A 23,089-nucleotide genomic window follows, 5' to 3' on the forward strand; every position below is an offset into this window, starting at 1 on the left:
CACTGTCCTCTTGCTATCAGGGATTTTGGGGGGGTAGGGTGGGGTGCATTTAGTGTTGTTGGGTTGGCAGCGCTGCGTCACACGGTGTCAGCAAAAAAGTTTATGTGAGTAACGTTACTCATCAGAGGAGCTGCGACTGACCACAGTGGCACCTTGCTGGTTAATTGTTCAGAGTGATGGTGAACTGCACTGAGCCAGGATCCAGAAATAAATGGGGAAAACTTCAGTACGGTGCATTTTTTCAGCTGCTGACACCAGAAATCCTGAAGTTGTGGCTAACTGTTTTGAAGCTGCACAAAAATAGGTATCAAAGTTGATCAACTCTACAAACTGAACTAAAAACTGATAAAGTCGACTCAAAACCAGTGAAAAAATGCAAAGTGGATTTCTTCAAAAGCGGCTGCTAAAGAAAACTGCTGATCCCTCTGTTCTATTTTCCACCACAGAAACTGGAATCTCCTCAGAGTCCTCCTCATACTCTGCCATCTTCCAAAGTAGGTAAGAAAACTGTAAAAATGAACTGTAAACGGAAGCAGCTGCTTCCGTTAGCCGTGTTGAACAGCTTTAGCTACAGGCTAATAACTACAAAAGCATGTTAGCTCATGTTCATTGATCTCAGTTAAGAATGGGGTATAAGAGGAAACACACAAATAATCCTGGAGTAAAACTTCATACTGAAAATATGTTTTAGGCCCAAACAGTGTCTCAGGTATCAAGCAATGCATTCATAACCTGTAATAACGGGATGTAGCTTTTAGAGCCATTAAATGCTTTGGACGTCTGGTTCCTAGGACTATAATGGTGAACAACTCTCTGGAAAGGTGGATTTCACACCAAACCACTCTGAGTGATTGGTTTACATCTAAACCATTGAATTAGTGAGTAATTTTGCAAAATCAGTGGATTTTGGTTTAACTTACACAGTCTGAGGAGAGTGTGACAGTTTAGGCAAGCGGTAAGCATAATGCTAGCTGGCTAATGCTAATAAGCTTCCATTACTTGCTAGTCCAGTGCAAATCTTCAGATACCAACTGACCAACTGACCACATTTGGTGTAAGTTCTTCATTATAACCTGCTGTAAATTTTTAAAAGAAAATCATGTCAGATTTGTTTAGGTGTTTGTTTGTCCTGAAGGGTCCGTTCTGCAGGAGAGTCTTCGTCAGGCCCGTTTTCCTCCTCGGCTACTTCAGCATGCGGCTGTCGCTAACACCGCCTCGTTAATGAAGCAGACGAAGAGGCCTGGAAGAGATGAACATGGACTCATCTGAGTAATTAGTGAATGCAACACTGAAGCAGAGACTAGTGCAGGCTTGTCAAACTGGGCACCTTGTGGGCCAAAAGCTATGTTCACATTACAAGCCTCGTTGCTCAAATCCGATTTTTTTGCTCAAATCCGATCTCTCTCACACGATGGTTCACACTCGTTTAGGTCAGTGATTCAAATCTGTCATTAATGTGACGAACCGGCGTCCTGAAATGACCCTCATGAGCTCATCCTACTCAGTAACGTCACGTGAATGAATCACGTTCATCATCAGCACAAACTAACGAGCAGAACGAGCTTCGCTGAGAAGATCATGAACTCTGATCAGCTCTCAGCTTCATTATTAGAGCGAGACGAAGGAGAAAAAGGTGAGATGAGCTGCTTTTCCACCGTTTACAGGCTTTCACTTCTGTTCGGCGCTGCTGCCATGGTAACGCTGAATGATGGCGCAGTGGAAAAAAAGCACATGAATTCCGATCTGAGCGTCACATTAAGGTCACATGGCCACGAATCAGATACGTATCCCATCTAGGACCACATATGGTCGGATTTGAAAAGATCAGATTTGTGTCCACACAGCCCTGAAAACAACAGATCTGAGTCACATTAGGGCAAAAAATCAGATTTGTGCCACTTCAGCCTGGTAATGTGAACGTAGCCAAAGTGCTGCAGAGATCAGCGTTTACCCTCATCTCACGCTCTGAATTCAGTTTACGAAATCCTCGCTAATTAGCTGATGAGCTGATTCAGGCTTGTTTAATGAGCCAACGTGCTGAAGTCTGCAGTGTTTTGGCCATCAAGGACTGGCCTAGTGTGAGGATATCCAACTTGAGTAAACCAGAATTTAAGGAGGGTTTGTAGGCTAGCAGGCTAACTTTGGCTTTAGCTCAGGCTTACTCTGATTGTGGTCTAATATCTAACCAGCTCAGTAACTAAACACATCTTCAGTTATTCTTCAGCTTTATTCTGCACAGCTAGATAACTTTCATATTTTAACCTGGTGTATCTATAAAAGCTAAAGGCTTCATTTCAGTGCTTGCATACCACCTTAAAAAATTCAAAAGCTACCCACCTTTTGACTTGGTTAGCGTAGCTGGGGTAGGACCTTCATTAAAAAAAAGAGAAAAACAGTCAGATTAAACTTCTTCTTTCTTTTTCCCAGAAACAGAAATAAATATCATATCACTGAGATTAATTTACCCATCAACCTTGCGAACATCTGGAAGCATTTCTTCTCTCTAAATATCTTATCATAACAGCTGATGTGTTCTGAAACACAGATTAAAAACAATGAAAAAGTACTGTCACCTGCAGTCCAAGTGCTTTCTCAGAAGCCAAAGCTGAGATTAAACTTAAAGGGAAAGGAATTAATCATTTAATGGTTTAGATGTGAACAAAATCATTCAGTGTGAAACGCTCCGTTCAAGAGAAACTTACCGAGTCAGAATTGTTCACAGTGGTGGTGATAGGAACCAGACGTCCGTATGTCTACACTACAAATATCGACATTTTATCTGCTGTCCAGAATGACCAGTGATGCTGATAATGTGGAAATAGTGCTAAATTGAAAGAAAACATGTTTGCAACTGCGTGTGTAATTGATATGGAACGAAAACTGTAAACAAAAGCTGCTGCTGGCGCTAGCTTTGTTGAACAGTATGTTAGCTTGGAAGCATGTTAGCTTGCGTGCACTGATCTCAGTTGAGAATGGGGTTTTAAGAGGAAACATGAAACTAATCCTGGAGTAAAACTTTATACTAAAAATACATTTTATAACAAAATTTTCACAAAACAGTGTCTCGGGTATCAAGCAATGCATTCATAACCTGTAATAACTTAATGGGATGTAGCTTTTAGAGCCATTAAATGCTTTGGACATCTGGTTCATAGTACTATAATGGAGAACATTTCTGACTTGGTAAATTTCTCTAGAAATGTGCATTTCACACCGAACCACTCTGATTTTGTTCACGGCTAAACCATTGAATGATTAAGTAATTTTGCAAAATCAGTGGAGTTCCCCTTTAAAGCCCCTGTCTACTCATTCTCATGATTTTCTTCTTACATTAAGTGACCCTTATTAGTCCCACAATGGGGAAATTTCCTCTCCACCTTTTGACCCATCTGTGCAGTGAAATACCACATATACACTAGTGAACACACACTAGGGGGCAGTGAGCACACTTGCCCGGAGTGGTGGGCAGCCCTATCCACAGCGCCCAGGGAGCAGTTGGGGGTTAGGTGTCTTGCTCAAGGGCACTTCAGTCACGTACTGTCTCTGTAGTTTTTTTGGGATGTTTTTACTGTGAACTGGCAGAGAAAGAACCCTGTTGGTCTTTTCTGTCGAGAGATTTTTCTCTTGTTTTTCACCTGTTCAATCTAAGTTTTAGGTGGGACTAAATGTGGTGCAGATGACGTCAGACCTGCCCAAACACCAATCAGAGTTAGCAGTGTGTATACGTCAGATACTTGTGTTCCTCCCCCTCGCATAAAGTGACTGATTTTCTTTTCTAAATATAACACTGGTAAACACTTATTCCACAGCATATCTTCACTATTAAAACAGAAATTTTGACATTTTAAATCACATCAACAGCGGCTTCAAGTACAGTGTTTACCTTCGCTGTTAAAGATTGTCTCCATTTTCATGTTGTGTTCTGTTAAGAAGAAGCAGAGAGAACAATTCCGCTTAACATCAGATACAGAAATGTGACAGGTACAAAGGCAAAAAATATTTTTTTCCCCAGATTTCTTGATTTATTCCACACAAATTCCTCACTCGGTCTGTTTTGAGCAGCTCGCAAAATTTGCATCAAACTTGGCAAAATATGCAAGAAATTTGGTTTTGAGGTTTGTCATGATATCCCCACAAAATAGGTGTCAAAATATTCACAAGAGTCTGTAGATAAAAAAATATCTCAGAAATTTGAATATTTGTAAAAATATATCACTGTCACGTGCCAATTAAGCCCTTCAGGGTGTAGCTTAATTTACAAAAATGGCTACAGATCTGGATTACTTTGACCAATTCTCATGAAACTTAAAAAGCCTATACCTCACCTGATTTTCATGAAGGCCACAAAGTTTGACACCAATTATTCAATAGGGGGCGCTACAACACTAAAAAAAAAAACTGTCTCAGCTGCCACTTAAATTTTGCATTCTGATTCTTTGAGTTACCTTATAAGGGACATAATAATGACAACTCAGTTAATGCAAAAATATGGCCACCATCAGCCAATTGGCTTTTGCAAGCATTTGGCATGCTTAACGTTGGCCAGTCATCAAGAAATTTGCATGGTATGTACAAGTAGGCTTTCTCTAATAAACTACATACAAAAAAAACATTTACATCAATTGGCCATTATGTGGCGCTATTCATAAAAACAGGTGCATGACTGATTGTGCTTATGTTGGGGTAAATAAATTAATTTCATGCAGGCAATTAAGACTGACAATTATGTTTTATTGCAATTGTGCAAAGTTTGTAAAATACCTGAAAATATTTGAACTAGTCACTCCTTTCAGGATATTGTCTCAAAATCTAGAAACATTCTTTGGAATCTGAAAGTAAATAATCATCGTAAAAAATGTGCTTCTTTGTACTTTATGGCAGCTGTACATAAATCAAACAGTGCAGCACGGGTTATAAACCATACATTTATTAGGGATTATTAAAATATTACAAAATTTGGAACATGTTTGCAGGATAACAAACTAATGTGTTTAATTAAATGATTAGTTTGATTATAATAGTTCTTAATAATAATAATAATACTTATTCAGTTAAAAAGTAGTTTCAAAAATGGTGCATGGTCAGCATGGTCCACTTGTGGCTCCCCCGACAACATATAACTTTAGATTCTCGGTGCATGAGTTCAAGCCTCATCTATGGCTTGATGTTGTTAGGCAAAGGTTGTTAAGCAAACCATAGTATATATATATATATATATATATATATATATATATATATATATATATATATATATATATATATGTATATATATGTAGTCTTTAAAACCACTGTATTAAGGAAAGTCATGCTGGGGCTTGTTGGTAACATGCCTGACTGCAAATCCAGAGGTCCTGGGTTCCAATCCAATGTTTGCAAATGAGAAGTTTGCTGGTTAAACCCATATTTGTCACCTTTCACTGCATTATTATGATGATCAGTAACATTGTACCTGATCATGAAATGGGATCATTTGAGTTTAAATTGCTTTGACCCCTGTATTGCCACTTGCAGTTATTTTTACTATTATACTGCACATACAATTACTGTTTATCTGCTGAATTTAACACATTGGAAAAAAATGGTTATTGGTTATATTTTATGTTTTGTTCAGCATGTCAAACATAGCAATACATAGAAATTATGCTCTAAAATTTGCAAAAAACTACTGTTTTTAATTTGTGTAGGGAAGACATTGTGTTAACTTATTTTCACTTAGGATATCAACAAGACGTAATTTGATCGGTGTTCAAACGTTTGCATATAATTGTACATGTTTTTGTTGATTTTATAAATGTAAATAACTTAACACATCTCTACAGAGAACACACTTCTGCACATTTTGATGCATATTTTGATGCACAAAGTGACTGAATATGGCAGAAATATCATTTAAAAAAACACAATTTGAACTATTCAGTTTGTCTGAGGGGGTGGACGTTACGCTTCATGGATCCTGTGAAGGATGGGGACAATGACAAGTTATCAGTATTGAGGAAAAGCAAAACTTAGCTTTGAGCTCTGAACACTTAAATGATAGCATTTACCCTTTGACATGGCATTTAATGTGACAGCACAGTATTTTTATGGCTAAATAAGATGTGTGAAGTTGTGAAGGGGAGGCAAAACTCAAGGATATGGATCAGGTATGTATGTTTTTAAATTAATGTTTTATTTTAAACTGATATATATGTAGTGTTAATGTACAAAAGGCATTAGTGTTTGCTGTGAGTTGCGCTTCTTATGACAGGCATTCTGTAAAGCAGCTTTACAGAAAATCCAGATTCAGGCCCCAGGTAAGCACATCGCAGGCGAGAGTGACAAGAAAAACTCCCTAAAGGTTTTCCTCCCCACGAGCTAGAAACCATGAGAGCAAGCAAGACTCCTCCTCCAGATATACAGTACTTTGCAGTATATCTAGGGAAAATTTACTATTAAAAAGCTGTTAATCTGAGCAATAAGTGTTTATTTGCTCAGAAAAACAATAATAATAGAATAAATACAACTAATATTAGTACAAAAAGTAGTGATAACGTGCTTGCGTAACCTCTTCCAAACCTCTCCTCGAGGAAGCGCAGGATTAATTGCAGTTATCATCTAAACCTGGGTTCACTAATCAATACTTCATTATTCATGATGTACTGGTGATGGAATTTAATAAATCCACGTGATGTCTGGAAACATCCAGGAGAAGTCGAGAACCAAACTTTGTTCTTCGAACTCACATGATATCAACTACTTTTTTGAAAACAGGAAATTGTTGTTATTACTGTATTTATGTTTATTTGTAGTTTTTTCTAATGACTATATGGTGATTTTACAAGTAAAAATGCACTATTGCCCAGATAAATGGCTTTAAACAATGTGCTTAAGGTTTAAAGGTACTTAAGACCTTTAAACAATGCTGTATATTTGCATGGCAATGTTGAGATGTTTTATTTAGTAATATTTAAGATGGAACTTCAATGACTGTCTATACGGAAATAAATAAATAATAAAAAAAATAGTATTTTTTACTTAGATTAAATGTTTTCATACTGTATGATAGTCACAAATTTAAATGATTTCGTTTAAGCTTAAAAGACACTTTTTAGCAAATTTTTGTCTCTTAAACGCTGTGTTGGACTCAAAAGACACTGGAGTGACTCTGTACTGTTACACAGAGCAGAGACCAATGCGTTCCACTCTGCACTGCTCTTATAGTCTGGTTGAGAGAAAGTGTAGATATCGTTACTCACCCAGCGTAGTGTAGTAGGCCTGGTCTACATGCTTAAAGCAGCTCACCATCTTTCTGAGGGCCTTCTTCAGCCAACATGACACCAAACCTTCATGTGAACAGAGTGGAAGTTTACAGAAGAAAAGTAAAGTAGTATCATCATACTCAACATGTAACTCATGACAGTATCATCATACTCAGTGCAAGTGGACTATCTGAGAAAACAGTCTGGAAAATCCGATTTCTGGGATGAAACGGCTGTCTTACTTTAACACGGACCACCTATCAGTCTGTTACGGGGAGGAAGCGTGCACATCTGCACCATCCAGTGGTTCCAGTCAAAACGTTTTGAACCAACGTTCATTTTGCCAAAGGGAAATTACTGATAACAAATCAAAAGGATTAAAAGCTGTGGACGTCAAAGTCACTTTTCATTACGAAAACAATATGTGGTCACTAAAAGGCGGACCGCGGTCCAAGTCCGGACTCAGACGCTGTCCTATGTGGACCTGGACCTATAACTGATAAACTATGGAGAATTATTTAATTTCGTCTAAGTGGTCCTATTTTTAACCAGCATAACTTTTCTAGCCTTTACGGTACCAGTTTAGCGGCCCGGGAGACTCACAGACCAATCGCATGCGTTGTAAATATCACGTGACGCTACTCAGCCAATCAGATCTGTGCATTACGATGAGCACTGAGACTCGAGTGAGTGACACACACACAGGGGAGGGACGAGGTGAGAAACAGCAGTCGGAGAAGAAAGTGAGTCAGAGGGAAGTTATTTAACATGGCGTGATCTAAAAAGAGAAAACTGACAAATGTTGTTGAAATATGACTGAATTATACTTTATTTGGTTTGATATTCAGTTGTTGACTGTATAAGATGCTAATATACCTACTAGGCTACTTCAGTAAACAGTATATGGCACTGAATCATAATACAAGTTAGACATTATGATGTTCTGGACCTTTGCTCGAGGAAATTTTCTCTAACTGGACCTTATTGAATTTTAATGAAAGATCTCTGCAATATAATATTCAAAGATTAAATTACAACTGAACCACGAAACCTGCAGCTTGGATCTGGTGACGCTTCATGAAATGTGTGATAGTGGTGTCATCCACGTGACAAATTTTAGCGGGAACACGTTCGTAATCATGTGGAGGTTTTGATAATTACAATATATGATTTACAGAACGTTCCCAGAATAATAATAATAGTATAATGACTAATATTTTAAAATATTTAAAACAACTTCCAAATACCTTTTGTTGTCTAGTTTGTCATATGTAAATCTGCATTGTCTGCATGTTATTTTTTGTAAATAAATGTAACAAAATATATGAAAGTGGTTCCAGACTTCCAGAAAATGAGAAATACTGGAACTGAGAACCTGCTTCTGGGGTCCCGAGGAGTGAAGAAAACATGTTCATGTACGGCTCTGCTTTGTCCAGCAGATCTCCCAGAAAACAATCTGCAAGGAAACAACATAAACACTCAGTGCTAAATGCCCTCCAGAACCTACTGTAGAGCAATGACTTACTATTTGAAAGGCCCTACAAATTGAATGGTTTATAACAACAAACCACCAAACCCTGCGCTTGTGTGATGTGTAGTGATTTTACCTATGAACTGGACTGTGTTCCAAGGATCACTGTGTGTGTAACAATGGAAAAATGAATCTACAGTTTTCACCATGCCCATTTCTGTTGGAAGGAAAGTTCAGTTAATACTTTAGTCTTATAATAAAGCTCTTCAGAACGTATGAATGGGTAATAACTGTGATACAGACCAATTAGATGTTGATCTTCAGGAGATACCAGTGGAGTCTCACTTGTACCTGTGGAAGAGGAACATCCATATTCAGTTCAGTTCAGAGTAGCTTAATTGGCATTACCACATTAACTTACAGTACAGTACAAAGTTTCATCAAACTTTCAACATTTCTGCATAATTAAGTGGTTGAGATGTAAACAGAGCGGTTCAGAGTGGTTTGGTGTGAAACACTCCATTCTAGAAAAACTTACCGAGTCAGAACTGTTCACAGTGTTGGTGATAGGAACCAGACGTTAGAGGTGGGCAATATGGCAAATATGTAGTGTCACGATACTTCAGGACGTTTTCACAATGTACAGTATGTCATGATATTTACTTTTTTCTGACATTTGATTTGTTGGAACAGAGAAAAAATGCCACATTTAAAAAATAGTATCAAAAACTGTGAATCCAATCACTTGACTTGTGTTTGACCTTTCACACACTGGCTGTGTTTCCATGCAGATTTCTGCCAATCTGATTGAATAGATTCTGATTACAGATTAAGACTGAGTTGTTTATTCTCACTCTGCTCAACAGTCTGGTGGAAATCTCAGTTTACATGCTCACTACAAGTAATCAGATCCACAATTATGTGCATGTGTAGAGAACCACTTAGTGTAGACGTTACCATAATAGCGAACATCACGTGAGTCCAGTCAGAGTGAGATGAGCAGCAGTGAGCAGTGCTTGTGTTTTTAATAGCTTTAAAATGATGTAAGACTCAGGAAAACGTCCTTCACATGTCCTTATTAAAGAAGGCCGAGAGGAAGACGTCGTGTTCTGAGACACATAAGCTGGACGTCCGTCCCACCGCCGTCTTTTAAAGACCAGAGCATAAACCTCGTCTCCTCTGCAGACCAGTTTCTGCTCCGCCATGTTGAACGGTATAAACTTTCACTATGACGCGACGAACATGATCATGATCTTAAACTTTCTGATAGGGAATGTAATCAGATACAGGCGTTTACACGGATATTATTCTTCTATTTAACAGATTATTTACAGGATTACCCACCTCGATCAGTCAGATAGAAACTGTATTCTGAATGGCGTCAATCAGACAAGTGTATTCAGATTGAAGTGTATACATGGACATACTCTATTCTGAGCTATTAGTCGGATTATTAATAGATTATTGGGCTGCACGTAAATGTCGCTAAATGTGGCTGCTGCACTAAATCCAATAAATCAGGCAAAGACAAAATAGTCACCAAAACACTTGGCCCTGGTGATGCCACAGCCATCCGAGTCCAAGAGATCCTAATTGTCCTCTCACTCTCTGACTGGGTGGGTAGTCCTCCAACTCCCTGCATCACTCAGCACAACGCATGGTTGGCTGATGTTGAGCTCCAATGTGTTAGCAGCAGTTTGAAGGTGGAGTTTCATGTGTCTCAGAGGAAGAACATGCTAACCTTCACCCTCCGAGCATGACTATCAACCTTCCATATAAACTCAGAAGACTCATGAAGGTTCACTGGTGGTTCTGGATAGTAAATAAAATGTCTATATTTGTGTTGTAGTCATGGCGACCCCTGGTTCCTATCACCACCACTGTAAAGACATCTGAGCCTCCACAAGCAACCATTGTGTCGATTGATACGCTGGAATTTTGAAAACACAGTGGAATTCTGCTTTAAGTAAATCTTGTCTTTTTATACATGTGCAAAAGTCTGGACAGTAAGCTTTATTTCCCTCAAAAGCCACTAATATTGAAATAAATACTAATAGCGTTATTATAGTCAGTAGCGATTTTATTATCCAAGGAGGATATGCAGCTTAGAAAATGTGTGTGTGTGTTTATTTGTATTTCTTCTAATGTTATGTAGTGTTTCAACTGACAAAAAACATACTTACTGCCCAGATAATTAGTTTTAAACAATCTGTTTAAGTACCTAAGACAATTTCTGAGCAATGTTTGGTTTGGAGGTAGGTGCCCCCAAACTGTTGATGGACAGTATATATTTTTTGTATTAATATATTATAAGATCTCATAAATCTAATTCTGTTTTTCTCTCTTACACAAATACACATGCAGAGAACATGCAGAAATGTCTCACTTGCAGCCAGAATTCTCTGCATAACACCCTTCATACATCGGATCACATCTCCTTTACAGCTTTCAGCAACGCAACCTGCAAGAGACAGTGAAGGCATTACTGCTGAGGGATTGATCCATATAAATTAACTGAGCTGCAAAAACATCCCATTTTCATCTCACTGTTTTATAATGTCACAAGAAAACAGTGCATTTACATCAAACACTAGTTATGAACGTGAGTAATAAATGACAGCCAGGGGCGGTTCTTACCAAGTGGATGTTTCTCTGCATACGCAGCTCAGACCACGAAATTTGAATACCAAATGAGTCACCTTGTGACCCCTACACATGATGTCACCCATAGATATCCATACCTAGATGCCGCATTGCCTGTTGTTCTCTATGTGAGGTGATACGTCCGCCATGTTGGAGAGGTCAAGATCCGCTTGTGAACAGATTCACTTGTACTGAGAGGCGATGAGTCTCAGGATTAAATCAGCCACAACTTCCTTATTACTCAACCGACTTTCACCAAATCTGTTTAGTTATAATCCTCAGACACAGATTAATCCAGGCTGCTCGGATCTGCTCTCGGCAGCTTTTATTACTTTAATAACTGATCTTGCTAGTTAGCTGTCTGGACCAGCAGGAAAGTATTCAGTCCGCACCTGACGTGAGTTTAGCGCGAGAAACACAATCAGCATATCCATCAATGTGTGAACCACTTCTAATCTTAATACACAAACAAATAAGCAAATAAGACGCTAACTTCAGATATAATAAGGTGCTAATCTACTGTAAATATCTACACAGATTAAGGAGTGGAAGGACTGTTAAATGAAATAAGCTTAATATAAAACCAGAGCAAAAAAATCACATCAACAGGTTCTCTGTGCTTCAACAACCACACGACCATATCTACATAATCCTATCCCACTTTCTGAGAGCAATATTCTTGAAATAGTGTAATTTTGGACAGTATCTTTCTTAAACTGACTGTAAAGGTACTGAATACAGTCCAGCAGCGATGTTGACCGCCCTAAAATGGCGGCACCGTTGACGTGCATGGCTGGACCCAAAACGGCATCTAGGTATGTATATATGTAATATCACCTGATATTATGGATATCACTGGTATATCACCCTTTCACCCTCTACATACTTCCTCAGGGACCTGGATCTTCTCATGCAATCCAATGGCGACCAGGAGACCTTGCACTCGTCAACTACTCACGTAACCCCAGTTACAGTCATAACTAGTGTTATGTTTCGTATCTCCTTACTTGTACACAAGCTGTCGCGAAGAGTGCATGAGATGCAGCCTGTGATGTAGGACAGGACAGCAGGTGTTAGGTCTGAAGATGCTGCCATGTTCACATTGTAGAATCAGTAAAAAGTGCAGGGTGTAGACCACGTGTTGCTGCACAGATCTCAAAGATAGTGTAGTGACTATCGGAGAACCTATTTGTTAGTCACCTGCTCGTTCCTTCACGTGCATCCAAAGAACAACAGTCCCAACCAAAACTTGCTGTTGGGTGGTGTTCCCATTTATTGAGACATTTATTTACAGAAAACAAACTCTTTTACTGGAGATGATGAAGATAACAACTTGAATAGCAGAATTATAATCCAGTCAACCCTTTGTTTGTTCCAGCAATTGCGGTAAGAACCGTATGTTCCTGCCACCCGAGCTCCCCCATTCTGTGAGTGTCTTGTGAGTATAACCACCTGACCCGTCACCTAATGCAACTCGTCCCCTAGTGTTCCCAAAATGGTACTGAAATATTTACAAACACGAAAATGTATAAAATCCAAATTTGGCTCCTACAGATAGGAACCTCTCTCAGTGCAGCCCAGGATGTTATGAATCCCCTGATGGAGTGCCCAGTAGCAGGTGCAGTTGCCAGCTGCGTAAGTCAGCTCAATTACCTCCACTAGCCAGTGTAAAAGGTGCTGCTTCGAGAGTGGGGTGCCTCTTTTAACATCCAAAAAGCATATCTCCTGGGGTCTGACTTATCAGTGTATGCCACCAGGCCTGGTTAATAATAAACCCTGCATTGAAAACCAGCAGACAAGCAAGGTTCGTCCCCAGTGTCACATATGTGTGGTCTGAGCTCACTGAAGGCACAGGGGCCTGACAGATAATGCATGTACCTTGCATACACACTTTGCTGTGGTCAGCCACTTTAGTGCAGCTTGCTCTAAAAGTTTGAACGGAGTGCCACATATGTAGTCCAGTACCATAGGGAGCTTACAGGGTGGCAGTTGGGTCAAGCGGTGCAGGGCAGAGCCTCTGAGCCCTTCTCAAGAAGGCCTCAATCAGCTTGTGGGTGCCCAAGGATGTGCTGTCTCTCTGAGCCAAACACCCAGAGACAGCAGCAACATAGACTTAGAAGGATAACTCCTTTTTTCCAATATCTTCTGTAGGAACAAAAGCAGTGAGTCCACAGAACACAAAATCGGGTCCGTTTGGTTCTTTGAGAGCAGCCTACGAACACCTGCCACTTGCTCCCATGTAAGGCACAGGCTGAAGGAGCTCTGGCAGTCGGAATTGCATTTCTGACTCCAGAAGAGTGCACTGACAGGTCCAAGGTGGCCCTGAGTGCCAAAACCATAGTTGGAGAACTCCGGGTCACAGATGCCACACCTAACGCCTGTGCTGAGAGAGAAGGTCCTCCTCATCCACCGTAGAAAAGAGCATTCACCCTGCCGTGCTCATTCAGGGCTTATGTAGGCCAGAATGACAGGCAGCTGCAAACTAAGCAGTAAAAACCAAAAGCTTAGAGAATTTCTCCTTGGTGGCTGTGTGGTTGACCAAGGCACTGGTTCTTGACATCTGGCCCACCCCAGTAATGAGTGCTCACCGAGGGTAAGTGGAAGTTCCTGTATGGTGAAAGCAATCCAGTATTTGTGGGGTTTTCAGCCTAGACGACTCAGGGAAAGAAGAACGGCCTACAAAGCTCCCTAACAACAGGACCTGAGACATGGCCTGGAACCAAATGTACCAAATTCACTACCAGTCTGCCACAATTCTGGCATCCTGGTAGCTGTATTATGAGCCCTTGAAAAGAGCTACTTTGTGCATTTACATCCTGCACTGGGGCAACGTTGGTCCAGGCACAGTGCATCATATGGCAACACAACCTAGAAGTGACACAAGCTTCCACTGCTGGCATCGAAGCAAGACCATGGGAAGTGGCATCCACCACGTTCGCCAGCACCAGTTCTGCCGAACTCATTCCATTGCACTGTGAGCTCACGTAGGAAAGGCCCCATTAGCTCAGAGGCTAAGCTCTCAGCCCAACACCAAGTGTGCTTGAGGTAAGGAGAGAGCGACAGTCCTTAGCGGTTGGACGAAGAGTCGCAGTCAGTCTCGCATGGACAATGTGGAGCCGAGGGTTCCGTAGCCTGATATAATTGCCAAAGCTTCCATTAGATTGAAGCTCTATCCCCAACACCGAGCGTTCTCAAAGTGCAGGGAGATCTCGAATCCTTAGTGGTTGGGCAAAGAGTAGAAGGCAACCGTTCTTGGAGGACGAAGGAGCCAAGCCTTCTGTAGCCTGATATACTCACCAAAGGCTCAGTTAGGCCAGAGGCTTAGCCCTATCCCCAGCACCGAGCATGCTCAAAGGGTGGAAAGAGCTCTGATCCTTAGCGGTCAGGCAAAAAGTCGAAGGCAACCGCTCTGTAGGATGAAGGAGCCAAGGCTTTGCCTGGTATACTCACACAGCACTGATTTATTCGTATTATTATAAACTATTTGTAGGTCTAACAGTATGAAAACGTGTCGCTGGTCTGCATGGTCTGTCTGATGGTGAGACGAGATAAAACAAAGTTTGTAGTGAGTCACGGGATCCCCCTCCCCAACCCTGAACCCCCGACGGTGACATCATGTGTCAAATTTCTTGGTCTGAGCTGCATATGCAGAGAAACATCCACTTGCTAAGAACTGCCCCTGGTGGTCAGGAGATAGGAAACATGACCACCTATTCAGCCTACAGCAGATTAGCCCCACCTGTTACATGAAGTGTTTTAGCCATATGTTATCAGGAACCATATAGATGATTCAACTGAACTGATTCAAAGTCAGAATTGAAAACACATTTCAGACTTTTATCTGACTTGGAACTTAAACTAAAATGCTTTTGCTTTGTATGATCTTGTATGAACTGAACATTGCATTTTGTCACTACCAAATCAATCATAACTACCCAAACTTTACCAAATGTGTCAGTAGTGACTGTTCAGTGACAATTTTAGCTCATTTTGAGCTCAAAAACGCAGGCCGGTACAAAACCAGCTTTCCACACATAAAATCATCATATTTTTCATAATGTTTCATTAAAACACAAAAGTTTACTTATAGGTGCAGTAAGTGATTCTGGAGAACGACTTGAAATTTTAGCTTAACAGCAAAACAAATGGCTGTTGTCGGAAGAAAACCTCATATCTCCATTTTTGTCACTTTTCAGTTTTTGACATAATTTGAAAATGCTTGTTGCCCTTTACATTGTCTGTAAATTTCATAATGAATGGACTAAAAGAACCAGCCAGAATGACTTGGAAAAAAGTCTGGTTCCATTGACTTACATCAAAAGTAAAGTATGATTTTTCCTCCTGTAAAGTTACCATTTTGGAGATATAAGGTTTTGTTCCGACAACAGTAAAATACTACACTTCCTTCAGTGCTCCTTCAGAAGCTCCGCCGCTCAAATTCATGGAGGCGCATTGCGATTGACACTGGGCTAACAAACTTGTTTTTTTACATCTTCGTGGTCATAAACCATCCTGCAAAACATATGGACAAATACCATGATGTAAAGTTAGAACGAACAACAACACAGCAAGTAGCTAATGTTAGCTAGGTTGTGGGTTAGCAAAATGTTACTACAAGTGCTGCTGCGAAGCTAACCAGTTGAGATTGGTTATCAGCAGTTACATTCAGGCACCTCAGTTTCTTGGTCAAGGTTTCCTGTTCCACCTTAAATGGTGCAGCAATCAGGAGCCTCAGGTGCCAGAATGTGACTACTGCACCATTTAAAGTGGATCGGGACAATTTGAACAAGAAGCTGAGGTGCCTGAATGTAACTACTGTGTATTGGATCACAATCACTTACTGCACCTTTTACTGCAGAAAGTCTGTGTTTCAGTAGTGACGATTCTTAATGTTCCAAACCGATTGTCAGACGTTGGGACACATTAACTTCAAAACTGCTCACCATGTGGCCATGAGAGACAGAGATACAGCCTCACTTCATGCTCTAAAATACGGGGCATGGCTAAAATAAGGCCCCTTAATTAAGCTTATTACTATCTTTATTAATGCGTTGGGTTTAAAAAGATCATAACAGAAATGTAACATGCAATGATGTGCAAATCATTTAAACCCTTCGTTTAATTGAAAATAGTACAAAGACAACATATCAAATGTTGAAACTGAGAAATTGTATTGTTTTTTGAAAAATATTTGCCCATTTTGAATTTGATGCCAACAACATGTTCCAAAAAAGTTGGGACGGGGGCAACAATAGGCTGGTGAACTGTGGTGTAATGCTAAAAAACACCTGGTGGTTGAAGAAACCAAATATAAAAAGGATCCAGAAATGCTGCCACCTTCTCTGGGCCTGAGCTCTTTTAAAATGGACTGAGAGGAAGTGGAAAAGTGTCCTGTGGTCCAACGAATCAACATTTAAAATTCTTCTTGCAAATCATGGACGCTGTGTCCTCCAGGCTAAAGACCACTCAGCTTGTTATCAGTGCACAGTTCAAAAGCCAGTATTCATGATGGTATAGGGGGGCATTAGTTCACATGGCATGGATGACGTGCTCATCTGTGAAGGCACCATTAATGCTGAATGATATATACATGTTTTGGCAACATATGCTGCCATCCAGACGACGTCTTTTTCAGGGAAGGCCTTGATTATTTCAGCAGGACAATGTCAAACCACATTCTGCATGTATTACAGCAGTATTGCTCTGTATTAAGAGTCTAGGTGCTAAACTGACCTACCTGCAGTCCAGACCTGTCACCACTGAAAACATTTGGAGTCTTATGAAATGAAAAATACGACAAATTAGACCCCGAACTGAAGAGCAGCTGAAATCCTGTATCAAACAAGAACAGGAAAACATTTCACTTTCTAAACTACAGCAGTGTCTCCTCAGTTCCCAAACGCTTACAGAGTGCTTTTAAAAGAAGAGGTGTTGAAACACAGTGGTAAACAGGCCCCCGTCCCAACTTTTTTGGAACGTGTCATTGGCATTAAATTCAAAATGGGCAAATATTTTTCAAAAAACAATAAAGTTTCTCAGTTTCAACATTTGATTTGTTGTCTTCGTAGTATTTTCCTTTGAAAATATGGTTTACATGATTTGCAGATCATTTGCATTCTATTTTTATTTACATTCTGCACAGCGTCCCAACTTTTTGGAAATGGGGTTGTAGAATATGTGCCCTTTAAATCAGCTGTGGTGTAGTATACCTTTCACTTCGCCTGTTAGGCCCAGTCCATAGCGTTTCTGGCAGGCATATGTCTTTTCGACGCACTGACTCTGAAGACATTCTGTCAAAAGAGAAACAAGCTGAGCAGACGGCACAGAAAACCTATAAGAGTAATTTCCTAAAAATGGAAGCAAACCCCTCAGGCCTTTTCTGTGTTCTCTCCGGCTGCATTAGGCTAGTTATACAAAAGGCAGTCCGTAAGTCCTCAGTAGAATATGAACAGGGCACTGTATGACCACAAGCACCCTTTCATGGGAGTCTTTAAAGCAGTAGTTTCATCCAAACCTAAATAGCTTCAAACGTGCATAGTTGTTCAGTTTCTCTAATAGGCTTAATATTGTGGATTCTGACACTGTATGACTCACTGTTACCTATAAAAACAGAATGAAGTATACAGATAAATGTATAGATAAATTCTGTGTAATGTAGCTGCTATTTGATGCACTTTTGTCCATTTTTAATAGGATGTTTAGATAATTTAGACATGCAGTTATCACACTGATAATTGGTGGTCATGTGCATCCATTACTTGTTAGCTACATTATGATTATGATCTGATTTGAGATAATAAAACTGTGTTTTTTTTTCTGCTAAACTGTCGCTTTAATACATGAAAGAACCAACTGGATCAGTCCTACATTCTGTATAAAGTGCTGTCATGTTGTCTAAATGGGAAGCTGCTTCCAGGGGCTCTAGAACCCATATAAAGAGCACATACATCTTACCAGTTAATTCCACTGACAGCAGTGTGAAGACAGCTTCACCGGGAATACAGATCACTGCTAAAGAGGGATAGAGTAAAAGATGAGATTGTGAGAGGAGAAAAACTAAATGAAGGACGACAATTGCTACACATTTTCCAATATTAATTAAATCATCAATTCCTTTGACTGATTGCTGTTCAATAAAAAGGCCAGAATGTGAACACAGCCTGGGATTAACACGTGTCCAGGCACTTATCATAAGGGGGCAGCAGTAAATTGAGTTGTGAATGGAGTCCAATGGGTCTCAGGGACGAATATGATCGCTAATGTGTAGTGTGAATGCTAAGGTGTCCCGATGCAACAGCAAGAAAAAACACCTAATCAGTTGCGTCATCACAGCAGAGATAAAAGCAGCTGCGTAGCTTCCTCTGTTTACAAGCTGCATTAACGGTCCATTTAATTGCCCATGAATAACGCCCTCTTTTCCATGGTACAGCCAAATGGTTCCCACTTCTCAGGGCCATGCTGTGCCGTCCTATCCTGGTGTGGACTGATGAGACTGGTTATGGTTTCTTTTTCCATCTGCTGGGCAGTTAAATTAGAGCCAGGATATACTAAAGAAAACTACACACAAGATTGGCTCAGCAACAGCTAACAGGCTAAATGCTATAAAACACGTTCAATTCCAGTTTTCACTCGACAGGGGTGTAAAGAGTACTGAAAATCCCTACTCAAGTACGAGTACTGTTACTGTAGTGATAATTTACTCAAATACAAGAAAAGGAATTAGTAAATAAAATTACTCAAGTAAGAGTAAATGAGTAGTTAGTAGAAAAGCTACTTAAGTACCGAGTTACTTAGTTACTTTTTCGTATTTCCGCTGTCACAACCTGAACATGTTTCTGAGCTACTCGGCTACCTCACTGGAAATAATCTGTAGAGAAAAACACTAAAGCTGAAGTTCTGAGAGCTGAGACTGATCACAGTTCGCTCTGCTACTGAATATTAACACAGCTTTCTGTGAGCTGTGTAAGGAATGAGGTTTACAGTAAACTGTATGTGTTTCATGGTTAGATGATTATATAAGACTTCCTTGTTTATCTGTTTACAATACATATCTCCAAAACAGCAGCTAAACCAGGCTGTATTTCAAATGGGTAAACTGTGGGCTGTGGCGACACCTGTTAACTAAAGCAGCTGACAGACACTTGTAATAAAATATACACAGCAGATTTTAAGTTTCATAAACAGAAGCATTATAAAAGAAAGAAGAAACCCGTGAACTCGGTACCTGTTCAGCTCGGATCAGCTGGCTCGGCTAACGCTGCCTCAGGCTGGAGTGGAGCTCAGCAGTTTTCGTGTTCGGCCGCTGATAATAAGGCCGTTTACTTTAGTTCATGTTAAATGAACACAGATGACCGTTTGGACGCGGTCTGTTCGGTGTGTGTGCTGGTTCAGTTCTTGTCCGTCCTTCTTCACTAAACCGGACATCTCTGTAGTGTTTTTCCTGCCGGAGCTGCTGTTTTTTGATTGGTGAATCTTTTAAATTTAACCGCGCTTCACTCATATTGGTTTCTGAGCTGATTCGCTCATAATTTATTTCTGTAACGTTATGAAAATTAAAGTAGCGAAGTAAAAGTATTTTATTAAAAATGAACTCAAGTAGAGTAAAAGTACTGTGATTTAATTCTACTCCAAAAAGTACCGTTACAGGGAAAACTGTACTCGGTTACAGTAATGAGGGTAAGTGTAATTCGTTACTTACAACTCTGCCACTCAACTTCACTCTCTCAAATGTGAGGACGTGAGTTTTTATCGTCTACGCTTGTAACAGCAGACAGAGTCAAAACTGTACTGCAGTGTTTGGATCTGCAGGACACCAAATAATCCAACTAGGCCAGGGGAGCCAGTTAGCATTAGCCTAGCTAGGAGGCTCCAAACACCACAAGATAGATTTAATTTCAGCTTCAACACCAGCCGCTTGACTCCTCTTCCTCAGATTGAGTCATTATCACCTAAACTTGTCAGTAAAGCTTCTGTTAGTCAGAACTCAACCTGTTCTGTGGTGAGCAGAGCTGGTAGCCTGCTAGCTAAGATAAAGTTAACCAGTTCCTTTCTCCTACCCTGATAGCAAGAGGACAGTGGACCACTGTTGGCCGCTGATGGCAAAGCTGGTGGTCCACTGGCGTTTTGCTCAGCATTTTCTGGGTGGCCCACCAGTGTTTAAGCAGAGTCATAGACACAGGCCCACCTATCATCTCACAGTCCAGTTTACTGATTTTTCTTCCTTCCTTTCTTTAGTTATACTTTGTAAATTATTTTAGTAAGTAATTTTAATCCAGCTCAGTGTCAACAACATTTTCTATAGAATCATTTTATAGCAGACCTAGTCATTATTCTTCTCTCTCATTTGTTTGTAATATTTGTCTAAATTTATTTTCTAAAATAAAAGTCTCTGTGCATTTAAAATCTGTTTGAAGAGATTAAAAATTAGTTAGAGCTTGTAAGCAGGACAGTAATCTGGGTGGTCCGAGGGTGGACCAGCAGTGTCAAATAGTCAGTTTATCAAGCCAGCATACCGATATATGCTGCTATCTGGGTATTTAGCAGTGCCGTTTAACATTGAACACCTGCTGCCAGACAATTATTGAATGGTGGATTGAAACTGGGTGCTACTTTCATTTATTTGATTATTTTGAAGGCCAAATGGTTTAACCCCTTAAAATCTCAGATTTATTAAATACTAAGGCTTATTCTTCATTAGCTACAGGGACTTCAATGCAAAGTGGCTGAGTTATTCTTAGGTTTTGGAAAACCTTGGGCCTGTCGGTGGGCCCTGGCCATATAAGGGGGTTAAAGTTTTTACCTATCTTTTCTATGTTTTTAAACTTTTTTATTATCAAGTTAATTATATATGAAGTAACTGTGCATTAAAGTTTGCAGAAAAAATCTATTTTTAAAAATAACTGACTGCAAATGTTGTGTTTACATCCTTTCACTTTCAAAAAATCAAGCATTGCTCAGTCTTTTGTATACAACTGTAAGCTGTCCCTGGAGATGCATTTGAGACCCATGGAATATTCAACCACCTCCTGAAGTGTCTGAGCAGTTAGACAACAATTAGTCTGCAGTGGCTCCATCTACACTCTGCCTTTTCACCATCAGACAGAAAAATCCCATCAGCCTGGAATGCCTGAAGGGCCTCTGTTTAAACAGCTCAGTTCACTGTCTTTGTTCTGTTTCTCTTTCATTTCATGGTTAAGACAATGGCCTCATTTTCACATTACTGTAAAGAGCCTCTGCCCTGCGATGGACTGGCGACCTGTCCAGGGTGTATCCTGCCTTCCGCCCAATGACAGCTGGGATAGGCTCCAGCACCCCACCGCGACCCAGAAGGATAAGCGGTTTAGATGTATGTATATGTATGTATATGTAAAAAGCCTCATCACATTAAACAGACAGTCAGATCTTTAGGGATTAGTTAGTGTATATATGCAAATAATCTGTAAAAGAGAATCTGTTACCAAAGAGCAGGAGCAGAACGGCGGCCCGAGTGGAACACATTCCGGTACAGTCGACTGAAAAACAGGTAGTACAGGTGCTGAAAGGAGTCTGTCAAAACTGTAAGCTTGCTTATACACTACATAATAGGCTGATCTACATTCTCTCCTATGTCTAATCTTGTATAGATTAAATAAGCTACACACATAAAAATGTAATTCATATCTCTGAGAAGACAGTGTAAAGAATCATGTCTTTAAGGTAGAGTTATAGAGCTAAAGGTAAACAAGGTTAAGTTATAAGGTTAACTCTATTATCTGTAGTGCTTGTCTTTATTATTATGTTAATGAAAAGCCTGAAATGCTCACAGAGAGGACATACCTGCGGTCAAATAGCCAGATCAGCTCCAGCTATGACCCTCCATCAGCTTCTTAAATACACATTAGCCAGAAGTGGGCGTGTCCTTGGTTGAGTGGGCTTGTCTTCGGTGACCATTCTGCTTAGTGGGTGTACCGTCTGTGACAGTTACAGTGGGTGTGTCCTTTTCTACAGGTATAATCTGTATTTTAAGGTAAAATAATTCCTGTTCAAAGTCTGGCTGAGTCAACTCTTCAGTGTCAACTCTTCAGTGTCAACTCTTCAGTGTCGACTCTTCAGTGTCAACTCTTCAGTGTCAAGCCACTGTCGCCTCTAAGAAAGAGAATTAAAGAGAGTGATTGTGGCCTGAGAAGGCAGAATCTCTTACTACTTATCGGATTGGGGGGAGAGATAGAGAGAGAAAGAGAGAGAGGGAGGGGAAGAGAGAGAGAGAGAGAGAGAGAGAGAGAGAGAGAGAGAGGAGAGAGAGAGAGAGAGAGAGAGAGAGAGAGAGAGAGAGAGAGAGAGAGAGAGAGAGAGAGAGAGAGAGAGAGGGGGGAGAGAGAGAGAGGAGAGGGAAAGAGAGAGAGAGAGGGGAGAGGAGTGAGAGAGAGGGGGAGAGAGAGAGAGGGAGGGGAGAGAGAGAGAGAGAGAGGGGAAAGGGAGAGAGGGAGAGAGAGAGAGGGAGGAGAGAGAGAGAGAGGGGGAGAGAGAGAGAGGGGGGGGAGGAGAGAGAGAGAGGAGAGAGGGAGAGAGAGAGAGGGAGGGGAAGAGAGAGAGAAGGAGAGAGGGAGGGGAAGAGAGAGAGAGAGAGAGAGAGAAGGAGAGAGGGAGGGCAGAGTGAGAGAGAGGGGCAGAAGAGGAGAGAGGAAGAGAGAAAGAGGGATGGGGAGTAGACGCCACCTGGAGTTATTGGGAAAAAAGGGCGTGGTTCAGCAGCGCGACT

General features: G+C 40.5%; 1 protein-coding gene across 2 annotated transcripts; it reads right to left on the bottom strand.

Annotated features, from left to right (window-relative positions):
* Positions 1 to 809: 809 nt before the first annotated feature.
* LOC118812993 lies at positions 810 to 22,494 on the bottom strand. 2 transcript variants are annotated; one of them, XM_036578101.1, is made up of 13 exons: positions 22,168 to 22,494; positions 21,810 to 21,863; positions 18,307 to 18,363; positions 17,562 to 17,642; positions 11,096 to 11,170; positions 9,013 to 9,060; positions 8,846 to 8,926; positions 8,614 to 8,694; positions 7,236 to 7,322; positions 3,884 to 3,922; positions 2,474 to 2,534; positions 2,338 to 2,370; positions 810 to 1,240 (listed from the first exon to the last, which is right to left on the bottom strand). In XM_036578101.1, exons 2-13 carry the CDS (start codon positions 21,847 to 21,849, stop codon positions 1,219 to 1,221), a joined length of 705 nt encoding a protein of 234 aa, XP_036433994.1. In that variant the 5' UTR covers positions 21,850 to 21,863; positions 22,168 to 22,494; the 3' UTR covers positions 810 to 1,218. The 2 variants fall into 2 exon arrangements, with proteins under 2 accessions (XP_036433994.1, XP_036433993.1); XM_036578100.1 differs by having other exon boundaries at positions 2,466 to 2,534.
* Between the last annotated feature and the right edge of the window lie 595 nt (positions 22,495 to 23,089).

The sequence above is a fragment of the Colossoma macropomum genome, unplaced genomic scaffold (genome assembly GCF_904425465.1).
Source record: "Colossoma macropomum unplaced genomic scaffold, Colossoma_macropomum, whole genome shotgun sequence".
Taxonomy (NCBI): Eukaryota; Metazoa; Chordata; class Actinopteri; order Characiformes; family Serrasalmidae; genus Colossoma; species Colossoma macropomum.